Genomic DNA, 19,026 nt, shown 5'->3' on the forward strand with positions numbered 1-19,026 from the left:
AAAGGATTCTTAAAAGCAATGGGACCTTGTGGCACCCTGGCTGGTTTCTCCTCCACCCCTTACCAGCACGGATCAGTTTGGATCCCTGGTCCCAGTTCTGGAGGGCCTCATGTGCATCCTGGGAGCATGGATGTCTAGCCCACTCTCTGTCTAGTGGTGGCCTGAGGAACGGGATCTTCTAGAACTTGCCCTGTGTGTTGAATAAGAAGGCTTTGGGAGAACAGTGAAGTAGCTGCCAGCTTTAGGATATATGGTGCAGTGCCCAGGACATGAAGAAACTATTTCCCAGGGAAGAGGAAGGCATTCAATTGTGTGAAGAAAGGAATTACCAGGGCCTCCTGCACATGCATGTGAAGAGAAGATCAGGGAGGCTGCTATGCCTTGGCCTGGAGCTCTCTTTTATACTTATTATATGGATAAGTCCTGAAGGAGAGCACTTACATAGGTCAATTTGCAAAGACTAGGAAAGAGGTTTTCTTTTTCTTTCTTTGTTAGCTCCTGGCACTGAAGAAGATTTGTCATAATAGGAGCTGCACAAAACCATAAGGAATAGATGCCTCAGAGTCTAAATTACAGAGATGATAAACTAAAATATCAAAATGCCGATTTCAACAAAAGGTAACAGAATATACAATGGAACAGGAAGCAATGGTCCAGGCAAAGACGATTAAAGCATTAGAAGCCATCAGTGAAGAGATGACAGACTTGGGACATATCAAAGACTTTTTAAAAATGGACATAAAGTGTGCTCAAAAAGCTCAAGGAAAACATGGACAAAAAAATGAAAAGAAACCAGGACATGAAAGATAAACACAACGAAAATATCAACGAAGATGGAAATTATAAAAAGGAATCAAACAGAGGTGAAGACCACAGTAACAAATTTAAAATTCCCTGGAGGGTTTCAACAGTAGATTGGAGCTGGCAGAACAGAAAAAATCAGAGAAGTTGAAGTTAAGATGATTGAAATCATCTAGTTTGAGAAGCAGAAAGGGGAAAGACTGAAAAAAAGTGAACTGAACTGTGGGACGCCATCAAGTGTATGCATTGGGAGTATTCCAGAAGGAGAAAAAAGAGAGGAGGGAGCAAAAGAAAAATGGCTAAAACCTTCCCAAATGTAATAAAAGACATAAACATATCTCAGATGCTCAGTGATTTCCAAATGGGATACACTCAAATAGACACAAAAAGTGGCATATTATAATCAAACTGTCAAATGCCAAATATAAAGACACAATTGGAAAACGTAAGAGAGAAGTTGCATACAAGGGAACCTCAATAAGATTAAGTACTGATTTCTCATCAGACACCATGGAGGCGAGACAGCAGTGGAATGACATAGTTAAAGGGCTAAAAGCAAAAGTTGCCAACCAAGAATTCTTTATCACAACTGTCCAAAAATGAAAGGGAAGATTAAGACATTCCCAGGCAAACAAAACAGAGGCCAGTTTGTTACCTCTAGACCAGCCCTACAAGAGATGCTAACGAGAGTTCAGCTGGTTGAAAGGAAAGGGTAATAGACAATAAATTGAAGCTACATGAAGAAGTAAATATCTGAAGACGGAGGACTAGAGAGGTGGAGGGATCACTTCTCTCTTGGAAAAAGTAGCTGGAGAATAGGCAGAGACTGTCTGGAGGGCTGCTCTTGGGCTCAGGACACCAGGACACCAGGAGACACCACCCAGAAAAGAGAGGAACAAAGGAAAGGAGTCTCAGCTGGCTGAAAAATTCAGGGAGCAAAGCTGTAAAAACAGCAGGTGGTGCCCTTATCCCCACCTATGAAACAAACAGCAGTCTTGGAGGGGAGCAGCTCTGGACTGCAAAGGCTGTGGACTGAGGAGGTTGCAGGGGTTGTCTTCCCCAAGATAGGGGAGGAAGAGGGGCACAGTCTATGACATTGTTTGCTCTGAGAGCCCTCAAGGAGCTAAAGATAATTTGCCTTCTCAAGGACCCTCCCTACTCCTTGGGCTGGTTGCTGAGAAGGCAGAGGGAGGGAGGCTATGGTTGGCCAAGGGTGTAGAACAGCTTCTGAGAAAGTGTGTTTGTGAGGCTTGGCCAGCCCTGAGGACACTGCCTCTGCACCACCCTCCATCCTGAGGAGTTGCTCTAAATGCATTCCCCCCACACCTGGGGTCTGAACTGAGAGGCGTGCCAAAGTGCGCCATCTGCTGGCAGACCAGAAGTGTGCACGGAAAAGGAAAAATAATAATAAGAGAGGCAAGCAGGTACTTTTACTGCCACCCTCTCCAAGCCCTAGGAAAATGGCTTGCACCCCATTACTGGGTTCTTAGCCCTGGTTTGAGCAGTTTAACAGGGGCAATCCTAAATATCTAGAACAAATTAAGCCAAGAGTCAAAGAACAAAGGTAGCAAACCTACTTAAAAGTAAACCCTTAGACTAAAGAAAAAATAGACAGTAAGAAGACACCGATGGGAAGCGGACTTGGCCCAATGGATAGGGCATCTGCCTACCACATGGGAGGTCCGCGGTTCAAACCCTGGGCCTCCCTGACCCGTGTGGAGCTGGCCCATGCTCACTGCTGATGCACACAAGGAGTGCCGGCTGTGCCACGTAGGGGAGCCCCACATGCAAGGAGTGCATCTCATAAGGAGAGCCACCCAGCGCGAAACAAAGTGTAGCCTGTCCAAGAATGGCACTGCACACATAGAGAGCTGACACAACAAGATGACGCAACAAAAAGAAACATAGATTCCTGTTGCCGCTGATAAGGATAGAAGTGGTCACAGAAGAACACAGCGAATGGACACAGAGAGCAGACAACTGGGGGGGAGAGGGAAGAGAAATAAATAAAAAATAAAATCTTTAAAAAAAAAAGATGACACTGAGTGAGCACAAAGAAAAATTTGACCTCTTGGCTAGAAAAAATAACAGAGAAATGGGAATGAAAGGCACGATAAATGAGATTAAAAATACAATAGAGTCCACAATAATGTGGTGGTGGAGGGGTAATGTATGGAAATTCTGCACTTGCATAATTATTCTTTAAGTTCACAACTTCTCTAATGAAACAATTTTAAAAGATACAATAGAGGCACACAACAGATTTGAAAACATGGAAGAAAAAAACCCAGTGACATACAGGAAAGAACAACTGCAATAAGAGAGAAGAAAGAGGGAAAAGAATGGAAAAAATTGAGCAGGGGCTCAGGATGTTGAATGATTAACACAAAGCACACCAACAGGCATATTATGGGAGGTACAGAAGGAGATGAGAAGGGAAAAGGGCCAGAAAGAGTATTTGAGGAAATAATAGCTGATAATTTCCCAACTCTCTTGAAAGACATGATTATAAGTATCCAGGAAGCACAGCATACTCCTAGTAGAATAAATTCAAATATCCTACCCCAAGACACATAATATGCAGAATGCCAAATGCCAAAGATAGAAAAAATTCTGAAAGAAGCAAGAGAAAATGAAATATCACATACAAAGAGTATCCAAGAGACTTAGTGTATATTCCTCTTCAGAAACCACGGAGGTAAAGAGGTAGTATATGCTATAATTATGGTACTGAAAGAGAAAAACTACCAGTCAAGAATTCTTTACCTGTCAAACAGTTCTTCAAATACCACAGTGAGCTTACAATATTCACAGATAAACAGAAACTAAGAAAGTTCGTAAAAAAGAATGAGCTCTGCAGGAAACACTAAAGGAAGTTCCACAGCCAGAAAAGAAAAGAGAGGCTTGGAAGACAGTGTAGAAGTGAGGACTCTCAGAAATGGTAACCAAAAGTAAAAATATGGATAAAAATAAGATAAAACATATGAAAGCTAAAGGATAAAATGGCTGCAGTCAGACGTGCCTTTACAGTAATAACACTGAATGTTAATGGATCAAATTCCTCAACTGAAAGACATCAGCTGAGAGGAGTAGATGTAGCTCAGTGTTTGAGTAGATGTAGCTCAGTGTTTGAGCACCTGCTTCCCACATACAGGTCCTGAGTTCAATCCCCTGAACTGCCTAAAAAAAAAAAAAAAGGTTGACAGAATAGATAAGAAAACATAAGCCATCTACATGCTGTCTGCTGGGGACTCACCTTAGACCCAAGGATGCAAATACACTGAAAGTGAAAGGTTGGGAAAAGATATTTCATGCAAATAGCAAACAAGAGAGCAGGAGTAGCTATAGTGGTGTCAGACAAAGCAGACTTGAAATACAAAAAAAGTGATGAGATGCAGAAGGCCACTACATATTAATAAAAGTAACAATACCAGAAAGGAGTAAGAGTCATATATATCTATGCACCTAACCAGGGTGCCCCAAAATACATGAGGCAAACTCTGGCAAAACTAAAAGCGACATCTCTACAATAACAATTGGAGACTTCAACACACTACTCACACCAATAGATAGAACAATTAGACAAAAGATCAATAAAAAAACAGAACTTGAACAATATGATAAATGAGCTGGACCTGACAGACATAATCAGAACGCTGTACCGCAAATTAGCAGGTTACACATTCTTCTCAAGTGCTCATGGATCTTTCCCAGGATAGACCATATGGTGGGCCACAACACAGCTCTCAATAAGTTTAAGATTGAAATTATATAAAACACCTTCTCTGATCATAATGGAATGAAGCTGGAAATCAAGAGCAGGTGAGAAAGGGGGAAATGTGCCAATATTTTGAGGCTAAACAACACCCTCCTAAACAATTACTGGGTCAAAGAAGAAATTGCAAGAGAAAATAGTAGATGTCTCGAGACAAGTGAAAACGAAAATTGTCAAATTGTCACAAATTGTCACAAATTGTCAAAACTTATGGGATTCGATGAAGGCAGTGCTGAGAAGGAAATTCTAAGCCCTAAATGCCTATATTAAAAAAAAAAAAAAGAAAGAGCTAAAATCAAAGATCTAACTGAATAGGAGAAACTAGAAAAAGAAGAGCAAACCAATTCCAAAGTAAGCAAAAAGAAAGAAATAACAAAAATTAGAGCAGAAATAAACGAAATTGAGGCCAAAAAAAAAAAAACAAGAGAGAAAATCAACAAACCAAAAACTGGTTCTTTGGGGAAAATCAATAAAATCGACAAACCCTTAGGCAAGACTAACAAAGAAAGAAAGGGAGAAGATGCAAATAAAATCAGGAATGAAAGTGAGGGTGGGATGGCATTATGAGTGACCTCACAGAAATAAAAAGGATCACGAAAGGATGTTATGAGAAAGTGTATGCCAACAAATTAGCCAATCTAAATCAAATGGACAAATTCCTAGAAATGCACAAACAACCTACACTACCTCAACAAGAAATACAGGAACTCAGCAAACCAAGCACAAACAAAGATATTGAATTAGTCATGAAAAATCTTCCAACAAAGAAAAGTCCAGGACCAAATGGCTTCACAGGTGAATTATACCAAACATTTTGAGAGGAATTAATACCAGTCCTGCTTAAACTCTTCCAAGAAATTGAAGAAAGAAAACTACCGAATATATTTTATGAAGCCAACATCACCCTAACACCAAAGCCAGATAAAAATACTGCAAGAAAAGAAAATTACAGCCCAATCTCTCTAATGAATATAGATGCAAAAACTCTCAAAAAAATACTTGCAAATTGAATCCAATAGCACATAAAAACAATTACACATCACAATCAATGATCAAGTGGGTTTTATTCCTGGTATGCAAGGGTAGTTCATCAAAAGAAAATCAATTAATGTAATACACCACATTAACAAATTGAAGGGAAAAAAACCACATGATCATCTAGAATGATGCAGTAAAGGCATTTAAACAAAATTCAGCATCCTTTCTTGATAAAAACACTTCAAAAAATAGGTATAAAAGGAAAGTTCCTCAACATAATAAAGGGCATATATGAAAATCCCACAGCCAACAATGGGAAGAGGTAGAAAGCTTTCCTTCTAAGATCAGGTACAAGACAAGGATGCCCACTGTCACCTCTGTTATTCAACATTGTGCTAGAAGTTCTAGCAAGAGCATTAGGGAGGACAAAAAAATGCATCCAAATTAGAACAGAGGAAGTAAAACTCACTATTCAAAGATGACATGCTCCTATATTTAGAAAATCCTGAAATATCTACAACAAAGATATTAGAGCTAATAAATGAGTTCAGTAAAGTGGCAGGATATAAGATCAACAATCAAGAATCAATAGCGGGAAGCGGACTTGGTCCAGTGGATAGGGCATCCACCTACCACATGGGAGGTCCACAGTTCAAACCCCAGGTCTCCTTGACCCATGTGGAGCTGGCCCATGCACAGTGCTGATGTGCACAAGGAGTGCCGTGCTACGCAGGGGTGTCCCCCGCATAGGGGAGCCTAACGTGCAAGGAAATGCGTCCCATAAGGAGAGCCGCCCAGCGTGAAAGAAAGTGCAGCCTGCCCAAGAATGGTGCCACATACATGGAGAGCTGACATAACAAGATGATGCAACAAAAAGAAACATAGATTCCCGGTGCCACTGATAAGGATAGAAGTGGTCACAGAAGAACACACAGCAAATGGACACAGAGAACAGACACTTGGGGGAGGGGGAGGGGGGGAGAAATTAAAAAAAAAAAAAAAGAATCAATAGCATTTCTATACACTAGTAATGAACAAGCTGAGAATGAAATCAAGAAAAAAAATTCTATTTACAATAGCAACAAAAAAACTCAAATATCTAGGAATTAATTTAAGCAGGATGTATTCAGAAAATTACAAAACACTGCTAAAAGAAATCAAAGAAGACCTAAAAAAATGGAAGGACATTCCTATGTTCATGGATGAGACTAAACTTCGTGAAGGTGACAATTTTACCCAAACTGATTTCTAGATTCAATGTAATAACCAATCAAAATTTCAAGAGCCTAATTTACAGAAATAGGAAAGTCAATTACCAAATTTATTTGGAAGGGAAAGGGGTCCCAAATAGCCCAAACATCCTAAAAAAGAAGAGTGAAGTCAGAGGACCCAGGTTCCCTGACCTTCAAAAGTGTATTATATAGGTACAATGGTCAAAACAACATGGTATTGGCATAAAGATAGACACACTGATCAATGGAATTGAACTGAGAGTTCAGAAATCAACCCTCACCTCTATAGTGCACTGATTTTCGATAAGCCTATCAAGTCCACTTTTCTAGGACTGAACAGTCTTTCAATAAACGGTGTTGGGAGAACTGGATATCCATAACCAAAGAATTAAAGACAACTCCTATCTCACCCCCTATTCAAAAATCAACTCAAAATGCATCAAAGACCTAAACATAAATGCCAGGACCATAAAACTCCTAGAAGATAATGTAGGGAAACATTTATAAGACCTTGTAGTAGGTGGGGGTCTCTTAAACCTTATACCCAAGGCACAAGTAACAAAAGAAAAAAAATAAATAGGACCTCCTCAAACTTAAAAATTAAACACTCCTGTACCTCAAAGGACTTTGTGAAGAAGGTAAAAGTGCAGCCTACACGACGCGAGAAAATATTTGGAAATCACACATCTGACAAGGGTCTAATATCTGTAATACAGAGAGAAGCTACAATAAAAAACAGAAATGACCCAAATAAAAAATGGGCAAAAGATGTGAATAGACATTTTTCTAAAGAAGAAATACAAATGGGGAAAAAAAAATACACGGGGAAGCAGACTTGACCCAGTGGTTAGGGTGTCCATCTACCACATGGGAGGTCCACGGTTCAAACCCCGGGCCTCCTTGACCCATGTGGAGCTGGCATTCAAACCCCGGGCCTCCTTGACCCATGTGGAGCTGGCCCATGCGCAGTGCTGATGTGCACAAGGAGTGCCCTGCCACGCAGTGGTGTCCCCTGTGTAGAGGAGCCCCACACGCAAGGAGTGTGTCCCATAAGGAGAGCCACCCAGCATGAAAGAAAGTGCGGCCTGCCTAAGAATGGCGCCACCCACACGGAGAGCTAATACAACAAGATGACGGGACAAAAAGAAACACAAATTCCCATGCCGCTAACAACAGAAGCAGACGAAGATGACACAGCAAATAGACACATAGAACAGACAACAGGGCATTGGGCGGGGGGAAGGGGAGAGAAATAACTAAATAAATCTTAAAAAAAAAAACAAATATGAAAAACTGCTCAGCATCCCTGATATTAGGGAAATGCAAATCAAAGCTACAATGAGATATCACTTCACACCTACTAAAATGGTCATTATTAACTAAACAAAACTACAAGAGAGGATGTGGAGAGACAGGAACACTTATTCATTGCTGGTGGGAATGTAGAATGGTACAGCCACTGTGGAAGTCTTTTTGATGGTTCCTAAGGAAATTAGATACAGATCTACCATGTGACCTGGCAATACCACTACTAGGTATACACCCCAAAGAACTGACAGCATGTGACACGAACAGACATCTGTGCAATGATGTTCATGGCAACATCATTCACAATTGCCAAAAGATGGAAACAATCCAGGTGTCCATCAATCAATGAATGGATAAACAAACTGTGGTATATACACACGATGCAGTATTATTCAGCTGAAGAAGAAATGAGGTCTTGAAGCATAAGACAATATGGATGAACCTGGAGGACATCATCTTGAGTGAAGCTAGCAGGCACAAAAGGAGAAATATTGTGTGACTTTACTATTATGAACTATATATAATGAGCAAATTCATAGAGTTAAAAGCTAGAATATAAGTCACCAGCGAATAGAATGTGGTTAGAGAATCGAAAGCTGAGGTTTAATCTGTACAGAATTGGTAAAAAGTTTGGAAATGTTTAGAAATGAACAGAAATAGTGAAAGCACATCATAGGATTTGTAATTAGTAGTCCTAACATGTGGGTATGATAGTGGTTTGTTTTTTGTTTTTCTTTTTCTGTTTGGAGTAATGAAAATACTGTAATATTGATTGAAGTGATGAATGTGCAACTCGGTAATTATACCAAGTGTCACTGATTGTACCCTTTAGATAAATTATATGGTTTATGAAAAAAATAATAGGGTGGGTTGGGGGAAAATACACCAAACCTAAGACATGGACTACAGTTAGAAGTAATACTTTGACAATGCTTTTTCATAATTTGTTATACATGTTTCAGAGTAATGCAATGTTTTTTGGGGGGCGGCGGGGCAGGTATGGGAACCCTGTATGATGTTATGTATATTTGTTTTCTAAGTTCACAACTTTCACTATACACTCATTGCTTATGCATTTTCAAGTATGAATGATGTGCTTCAATAGTTTTTAAAATTAAAAAAAAAAAAGGAATATCTCCAGTGAGGGCAATGACGTGTAAATTTAAATGCCAGTGCTGTTTTTGTTTTATAACTACTTTTTGCTTCGTACAGGATCTAAAAGGTAAATGTATAAAATGAATGATAAATTGATGGGTTTGGACTCCTAATATAAAACATATAATCTCTGAGAAGAGTTACATAAAGGTGGAGGGAAGAAAGGGTATAGGAATATAGTTTGTGTATACTATTGAAGTTGGTATCAAAGCAAATGAGTTTGTTACAGATTTAGGATGTTTCATTTGAACCCCATGATAACTAAAATGAAAATATTGATGAATATGCAAGCTCACAGAAACAGATTAGAGAACAGGTTTCCAGGGACAGAGGGTTGGGAGAATGGGGAGTTAATGCACCATGGTTATAGAGTTTCTGTTTGAAGAGATGGGAACTTTTTAGAAATGGAAGGTGGTAATGGTAACTCAGTGTTGTGAATGGGAATAATCCCACTGAATGGTATGCTTGGGAGTGGTTCAGATGGGAAGTTGCATATATGGTCCCACAAATTTTAAAAAAAGAAGGGAAACTAGAGAGACAGAGACAACTGAAGCAATACACGATCCTGGATGGGATCCAGTAGGGGAGGAGAAAAGGCCAAAGAGACATTATTGGGACATATAAAAAAAGTGGAATATAAACTATAAACTTTCTATCAATGTTAAATTTCTTGAAATTTATATTTATATTTAAGGTGGTTGCATAGGTGAAAATCCTTGTTCTTAGGAAATGTAGATGGCAGTATTAAGTGTTAAAGGAGCATAGTATATATGACCTACACTCAAGCATTTATAAAATAGGTTGATAAATAGGTAGATAAATGGATAAATGATACAGCAAATGTGGCAAAATGTTAAAATTGGTGGATCTGGTTATGGGGGGGTATAGAGGTTTACTGGAGTTCTTTGTACAGAAGGAATCCATATTATTTTTGTAACTTTCTGTAAGTTTGAAAGTATTTCAAAAGAAAAAGTGAATAAAAAAGGGGAGTGTATATGAAGAAAATCCATTTTTAATAGAATAGATAAATTGCATGTGTATTTTAAAATTTATGTTAATTTTCTTCAGCAAGGGATTTTTCACCATTTTATGAATGGAGTGTGTGACCTAAAATATGGATTGTAACAGTTTCTTCTGGGTTTGATGATTCAAGGATGTTTGTACCATTCAATCAAGAAAATAGCAATTTTTCTTTCATGGGAGTTGTGGTGGGAGAGGTGGGTTTAAAGAAGGTTTTGTGTGTACAGGAATGACATTCTGAGTTAATTTTGGAAATGTTAATTTTGAGGCACATGGAGGATGGTTTAAGAAGAGATTTCAAGTAGACAGTTGAACTTAAATTTATAGTTCAGGTAGATTTGGGAGTCATCAAACATGTTGCATATGAAATCACCCAGAGAAGAAACAGTTTATATGGGCATAGAGGACAATTCTGGGGAATGTGATTCAACGGTATAAATCAATTTAAAATTTGAGTACCTATTTCTTCCTGTGCTGGATGTAGGCAACACAAAGATGAACAAGGTGGAAAAATCTCCCTCAAGCAATTAAGAGTTGAGTATATATCCTTTTATGGCCCTTTCTAACTCTACAAGATTCTACTCTTATTCTATCGTTAAATACACACTAACCTGATTCTACTCTTATTCTATCGTTAAATACACACTTACCTGATTCTTTTTAGGGAGGGCTCTGTTTGTACACTTGGCTTCTTGAGACTTCCTCCTATTAATTTTCTTTTCTTTACATTGCTGTACATCCATATTTAAGTTGCAAACACTCTCTTCTGCCAAATTCATCAACTGCTATAAAGAAAATTTAAAGGAAAGATACCACAAAGCACAAGCATTTACATTTCAGTTTTTCAATTTTGTTTTTCTTCCCATTTGCTTCTACCATTTTATATCCCAATTTATCTTTTTAAAAAAATTTCTCTCCCCTTCCCCCCCGCCATCTGCTCTGTGTCCATTCACTGTGTGTGTTTTTCTGAGTCCACCTGCATTCTTGTCAGTGGCACTGGGAATCTGTCTCTTTTTGTTGTGTCATCTTGCTGCATCAGCTATCCGTGTGTGCAGTGCCACTCCTAGGCAGGCTGTGCTTTTTTCGCACAGGGTGGCTCTCCTTATGGGGTGCACTCCTTGTGTGTGTGGCTCCCCTATGTGGGGACACCCCTGTGTGGCACAGCACTCCTTGCACACATCAGCACTGTGCGTGGGCCAGCCCATCACATGGATCTGGAAGCCCTGGGTTTGAAACCTGGACCTCCCATGTGGTAGGCGGATGCTCTATCAGTTGAGCCCAATCTACTTCCCCCCTTTCATCTTAATTCACAAATTCCATTTGATGTATATTCACCAACATAAGTCCAAATGAAGGAAATAGTAAATATTAATTTCTGACCTCTTAAAACATAAATCAAGTAGCATAAATACTCTACCATTTGCATTAATAAAGAAAGAATAAAACAACTAAAGAATCAGTGGATTTATTCATTCATCAAATATTTACTGAGTGTCTGCACTTTAGCAAATACTGTTGCTGGGTTAGAGGAAACTCATGAACTGCTAGATTACTTAAGTTTGAATTCTAGGTTTATCATCTAAACATATCAGGTAAAAAAAGAAAACTGTATATGTTTATCTGTATGACGTTAAAGACAAAAATCCAGTTTCACCTAATTTAACAAAATAAATTCAATCGAAGTTATGCTTATACTGAAAACAGTTCAAACTTTGTGTTAAACTCTAAGAACATCTTATTTTAATGGATTTGCTAATAACAGAATTCATTACAATCAAAACAGGAAATTATCACTACTCTGGTTTACATGAAAGGTGGGATGAGGTATTGGTTGTAAATGATATTGACCAAACCAAGATTTTACCCATTATCACGACAATGAAAAGAAAAAAAATATATTGCAAGATTTGAAAACAGATACACTGTGCCAAATATAAACACTTACCTTTCTTCTTGTAGAGGTACGTGTTATTCTAAGTGTTTTACATGAGGATATTTTCTCATGATTATTTGAAATAAAGGTATCAATACCTGAAAATAAAATAGAAGCAATATTAAGGTAGCTAATAAAAAATAAGATGCATTGTTTTAGGATAAACTAAATTCTCTTTTTTAATACCTATCTTTGTTTTGAATATCAGATCTACTTTACTGAATATCCAGATACTTTCATCACCTCCTATGGTGACCGCTTAACCTATTACAATGCTGATCTAACAAGATTAAATCATATTTCAATGAATATATGTATTTCCACCAATATCCTATTTATTCCAAACTACTTTTTGTACAATGAAATTTCAAGAAAGGAGATTAAGATGGCTATGCAAATACTTTATTTAATTTTAGAAAGTTTAGAAAAATTTTAATTTGATCACTTTAAATGATATAACCAAAGGCAGTATAACGTTTAAGGGCATAGACTTCGGAACTTGAGAGCTAATAGTTCAAATTTTAGCTCTAATTTAGCTTAATTAGGTTGGAATTTGTCTTATAGTCAGTGAGAAGCCATTAAAGGATTTTGACCAGGGGAGAGACATGAGTATTGGTTCCCATTCTAAGCGCTTCTCCTATGACCTTTGCCAGCTAGCTTCTAGTTTATCAGGAAAGCTAAGAGAATTCTTTGTTGCCTTGTCATGATTTCATAAAAATGCCTGAGACCTTGGAAAGTACATGTACCAAAAATACCATGCTAATGTTAATGAACAATTTTGGTTATTCAAGAAAGACCCTTCACAGTCAACTGCCAAAAGGAGCTTACTGTGGATGCTTAGGAGTTGCAAGGGCAAACCCCAATGCTTAGAGTGACTTGAAAAATGGGGTACCCATTTAAAGAAGTTACATGGGGGTGATAAAGTGTAGGACTTGAAATAGAAAGGTCCCTTAGATAAGAGATTTCTTTTAAGTTTTATATAGGATTTTTTATATTTAAGCCAAGCAGGCATTACTGTACTAAAAATAAAAATTGAAAAAGAAATAAGGTTAAGTTTCATATAGTCACATGTTGAAAATGACATTTATGATCATAAGATAAACAAAAGTTACTACCTGAAAAATTCTCAGAGATAGAAGCGTTACTAGGAGGGCTTAGAACAGCAAATGACACCTGAAGTGGTTCTATGTTTTCCTAAACAAACAAAAAGAGAAGAAATTCAACATTCTTAAATTCATTCAATATATAATGACCTTCCCAAAAGAGAAATAAGGACTAACTTTGCTGGGAGGAATTATAATAAACAATAAAGATAAAAAATCAAAAGATTTTAGAAAAAGATTTCAAAGAAAACGAATATAAAATACATAGCCTTTACAACATTTACCAATTATCTTTTCAGTACCACCATGATTACTGTTATCCAACACAATTAAACTAAAAATTTTAATTGAAAATAGCAGTAATGATCCACTGATAAGTTACTTTTTGGTTTATTTAAGATCCCATGTCCTACTTCTATAAAGTAAATAAGAAAATCCATTATTATACATACTCTACCATTACAATATCATTTAAGGAAACTTAAAGGTAGAATGGGAATATCAACCCAGATGTCAAACCTTCTCTCTCATGTAATTGCCAATATAATGGTAGCAGTTGGTTTTTCATTGCTGCAATTTATCAGATTGAGAAAATTCCCTTTTGTCACCAGCTTGCTAAATTTTTATTAGAAATGGATGCTAGACTTTGTCAAATGCTTTTTATATCTCTACCAAGATGACCATATATTTTTTTCTTTCTTGGTCTGTTGATATGACAAATAAATTATACCTATGGTTTTTCAAATGTTAAAGAAACATTGCGTCCACAAGATAAATCTCACTTGGCCATGATATATATATATTTTTTTAATTGCTTTTATTTTTTTAAAATTAAAGTTAATAGATCACAAGGAACGTTACATTAAAAAACATAAGAAAAAAACAAAAAACATAAGAGGTTCCCATATAACCCACTCCCCATCCCCAAATCACATTTTTGTAAATTACATATTTTTAAGATACATATATTACAAACAAAATATTACATTAAAAAATATAAGAGGTTCCTGCATACCTCCCACCCCACCCCCACCACCCCACTCCTCCCACACCAACAACTTCCCCCATCACTGTGGTACACTCATTGCACTCGGTGAACATATTTTGGGGCACTGCTGCCCTACATAGATAATAGTTTACCCTGTAGTTCGCACTCTTCCCCAGTACATTCAGTGGGTTATGGCAGGATATATAAAGTCCAGCGTCTGACCCTGCAATATCATTTAGGACAACTCAAAATCCCAAAAATGCCCCCACATCACATCTCTTCTAACATCTCCTTGCCTTCAGCAACTACTAAAATATAGTTAAGAATTCACATCCATATTCATAAGGATATTGGACTGTATTTTTCTTTTTTTATGTTTGAGTGATTTGGGTATCAAGTTCCTCAAGCAATGAGGAACTCATTTTTGGGTAAGAGACTACTTAGAAGTACATCTTCGATAGATGTTTGGTAGAATTCATCAGTAAAATCATGATTCTGAAGTTTTCTTTTTTTTTTTTTAAAGATTTATTTATTTATTTTATTTCTCTCCCCTTCCCCCCCACCCCCGCTCCAGTTGTCTGTTCTCTGTGTCTATTTGCTGCATCTTCTTCTTTGTCCGCTTCTGTTGCTGTCAGTGGCACAGGAATCTGTGTTTCTTTTTGTTGCATCATCTTGTGTGTCAGCTCTCTGTATGTGCGGAGCCATTCCTGGGCAGGCTGCACTTTCTTTCGCACTGGGCGGCTCTCCTTATGGGGCGCACTCCTTGCGCGTGGGGCTCCCCTACGTAGGGACACCCCTGCATGGCAGGGCACTCCTTGCGTGCATCAGCACTGAGCGTGGGCTAGCTCCACACGGGTCAAGGAGGCCTGGGGTTTGAACCGTGGGCCTCCCATGTGGTAGACGGACGCCCTAACCACTGGGCCAAGTCCGCTTCCCTCTAAAGTTTTCTTAATGGGAAGCTTTTAATTGCAATTTAAAGAAAAAATTACGTAATATGGGGCTCTGTTTCTTCTTGAGTTTTGTTAGTTTGGCTCTATCAAGGAATATTTCTAGTTTATCTAAGCTTTTTTTGTTTTTTTAACACTGGCATTAAGTTGTTCATAGTATTCTTATGATCCATTAAATGTCTGTGAAAATACGTAGTTATGGTACCTCTGTCATTCCTGATGTTCGTAAGTTGAGTCTTCTCTCCTTTTATCTTGATTAGTCTGATTAGAGATTTATTAATACTGTTATTTTCACAGCACAACCTTTTGCTTTAGAAGATTTTTCTCTATTGTTTTTCTGTTTTCTATTCATTGATTTCTCATTTATTTCCTTTCTTTTACTTAATTTGACCTTAATTTATTTTTAATTTTTAAATGGAAGCTGAGATTGATTTGAGACCTTTCTTCTGTTCTAATATAGGTATATCTTCTTAAAAATTTCCTTTGAAGAACCACTTTAGCTGCTTCTCATGTATTTTTGTTGTTTCATTATGGTTGCTTTAGTGTTGTAGTAGACATCTTAAAACTTACAACACTTTGTGTACTGCATAAGAACCTTAACACAGTATGATTCCATTTCTCTCTCCCAGACTTTATGCTGTTTTTGGTCATATATGTTACTTTCACACGTTATAAATTAAATAGTACGCTATTGTTACTTTTGCTTTAAACAGTTATCTTTAAAGGAGATAAAAACAAAAAATACTATTCTATTTAATCACTATTAAGCATTTTCAGAGCTCTTTATTCTTTTCAGTGATGCAGATTTCTACCTGGAATCATTTTTCTTTGGCCTAGAGAATTTATTTAACATTTCTTATATTGCGTTCATCGTGATCAATTCCTTTAGTTTTCTTTTCTTTTTTTTAAAATGTCTGAGAAAAGCCTTGACTTTACATTTGTTTTGAAAGATAGTTTTCCTGGGGAACTGGGTTGAGAGACTTAGCTTGACAGTCCACCCCCATTCTCCTTTAAGTACAATAAAGATGTGCTGAATTTCTTCTGGTTTGCATTGTTTACAAATGAGAAGTCTGTTGCCATTTTTATATTTGTTATTATGTATGTCGTCCTTTTTCTCTGGCTGCTTTTACAATTTTCTCTTTATCATTTATTTTAAACACTTTGATTATGATGTGCTTCAGTGTTGTTTCTTCATGTTTCTTGTGCTTGGTCTTTGTTCGAGTCTATGATCTGCAGTTTTTACGTTGTCATCAAATTTGAACATTTTTAGCCATTATCTCTCCAAATTTTTTTTCTGATCTTTTCTATCTCTTTCCAACTTCGGGTACTCTACACACATATTAGGCCACCTGAAGTCGTTCCAGCCCATGATGCTCCTGCTCATTTTCATTCTTTTTTTTTTGTTTCATTGGGAATAATTTCTATTGCTGACTAAAAATCACTAATCTCTTTTGCAGACTCTAATCTGCTCTTAATCCCATTCAACATATTTTTCTTCTCAGAGATTGGAGTTTTATGAATGAGTCTGATTTTGGTCTTTTCCATAACTTTCATGTCTTTAACAAGCCCATTTTTATCTTGATATTCTTGAACATTAAGGAATACAGGGAAGCTGACTTGGCCCAGTTGATAGGGTGTCCGTCTACCAGATGGGAGGTCCACAGTTCAAACCCCGGGCGTCCTTGACACATGTGGAGCTGGCCCACACGCAGCACTGATGCGCACATGGAGTGCTGTGCCACGCAGGGGTGCCCCCACATAGGGGAGCCCCACACGCAAGGAGTGCACCCCATAAGGAGAGCCATCCTGCGCAAAAGAAAGTTCAGCCTGCCCAGGATTGGCACCACATACACGGAGAGCTGATGCAGCAAGATGACGCAACAACAAAAAAAGAGACACAAGATTCCCGTGCCACTGACAACAACAGAAGCAGACAAAAGAACACGCAGCAAATGGACACATAGAACAGACAACTGGGGCGGGGGCGGGGGGAAGGGGAGAGAAATAAATTAGATAATAATAAATCTTTAAAAAAAAAAAAGGAATATAGTTATGACTCTTACTGACCTTGTCTACAAATTTTATTAAATTGTATCATTTCTGGGTCTACTTTTTTCTTTCTTCATTAGAGAAACTGTGGGTTTACAAAACAACAATGCATAAAATACAGGATTCCCATATAACACCCGTTATTGACACCTTGCATTGGTATAGAATATTTGTTACAATAGATAACAGCACATTTTATAATCGTACTATAAGCTGTAGTACATGGTTTAATTAAGGGTTCACTGTGTAATATGGTTCTATGGTTTATGTTTTTTGGTTCCACGGATTTTAAAAAATTATTTCTACAATACATACAATCTAACATTTTTCCTTTTAATCACATTTCAGTGCTGTTAATTATGTTCACAATGTTGTGCTACTATTACCACCATTCATCTATTATCAAAGCATTTCTATATTTCCAAGTAAGAACTTAATACATCTTAAGGCTTAGCTTCCCATGCCCTAGTCTCAACCATTCCCTAGTAACCTATATTCTACATTCTAACTCTATGAGTTTGCTTATTCTAATTATTTCAAATAAGTGAGATCATATAATATTTGTTCTTTTGTGTCTAGCTTATTTACACTAAACATAATGTCTTCAAGGTTCATCCATGTTGTCACATGTATCAGGACTTCTTTCCTTTCTTTGGCTAAACAGTATTCCATTGCACGTATATATCACATTTCATTTATCTATTCATTAGTTGATGGACACTGGGGTTACTTCCATCTTTTGGCAATTGTGGATAATGCCACTCTGAACACTGGTGTGCACATATCCTTTTGAGTCCCTGCTCTCAATTCTAACTTAGTAGTGGGATTGTTGGTTTATATGATAATTCTATACTTAACTTTCTGAGGAACCACCAAAATGTCTTCCACAGAGGCTACACCATTTTACATTTCCACCAGCAATAAATGAGTGTTCCTATTTGCATCTTCTCTGACACTTGTACTTTTCTGTTTTTTTAATAGTAGCCATACTAATGGGTGTGAAATGGTAACATTATGGATTTGATTTGCATTACTCTGATTGCTGATGATGTTGAGTTTCGTTTAATAGGCTTTCTGGCATTTGTATATCTTTTTTGGACAATGTCTCTTCAAGTCTTTTGCCCATTTTTAAACTGGATTGTCTTTTTTATTGTTAAGTTGAAGGAAATCATATGTTTGGGATATTAATCTTTACCTGATACATAGTTTCCAAATATTTTCTCCCATACTGTAGGCTGTTGTTTTACTTTCATGATACACTCATTTGAGGTTCAGAAGTTTTGATGAGGACCCATTTATCTAATTTTTTCTTTTGCTGCGTGTGTTTTGGGTGGAAAGTCTGAGAAACATTGCCTAACATGAGGTATTGTTCTAAAGACGTTTCCCTATATTTTCTTCTAAGAGTTTAATAGTTCTGTCATATATAGAGAGAGATCTTTGATCCATTTTAGGTTGATTTTTGTGTAAGAGTTGAGGTAGAGGTTCTCCTTTTTATTGAAACAGATCCAGTTTTCCCAGCACCATCTGTTGAAGAATCTACTCTTTCCCAATTGAGAGGTATTTGCCCCTTTGTCAAAAATCAGTTGGGTACAAAGTGAGGGGCTGATTTCTGAGTTCTCAAGTAAATTCCATTGGTCTATCTGTCTGACTTTGTGCTAGTACAATGCTGTGAATTTGTGGCCCCTTATGCTTCCATATATATTTGATGATTGGCTTTTCTATTTCTGCAAAGGTCGT

The 19,026-nt window shown here is 37.4% G+C and overlaps 1 protein-coding gene across 1 annotated transcript in view; it reads right to left on the reverse strand.

Moving 5' to 3' along the window:
* Window positions 1–19,026, reverse strand: part of CDCA2 (cell division cycle associated 2) — a 54,555-nt gene that overhangs the window by 15,971 nt on the left and 19,558 nt on the right. The window contains exons 11-13 of the mRNA XM_058287834.2: window positions 13,318–13,396; window positions 12,215–12,300; window positions 10,920–11,054 (exon numbers count right to left, since the gene is read on the reverse strand). Coding sequence (XP_058143817.1) covers window positions 10,920–11,054; window positions 12,215–12,300; window positions 13,318–13,396 — 300 coding nt within the window. The remainder of the gene's footprint in view (window positions 1–10,919; window positions 11,055–12,214; window positions 12,301–13,317; window positions 13,397–19,026) is intronic.

This window comes from Dasypus novemcinctus, chromosome 25 (assembly GCF_030445035.2).
Source record: "Dasypus novemcinctus isolate mDasNov1 chromosome 25, mDasNov1.1.hap2, whole genome shotgun sequence".
Taxonomy (NCBI): Eukaryota; Metazoa; Chordata; class Mammalia; order Cingulata; family Dasypodidae; genus Dasypus; species Dasypus novemcinctus.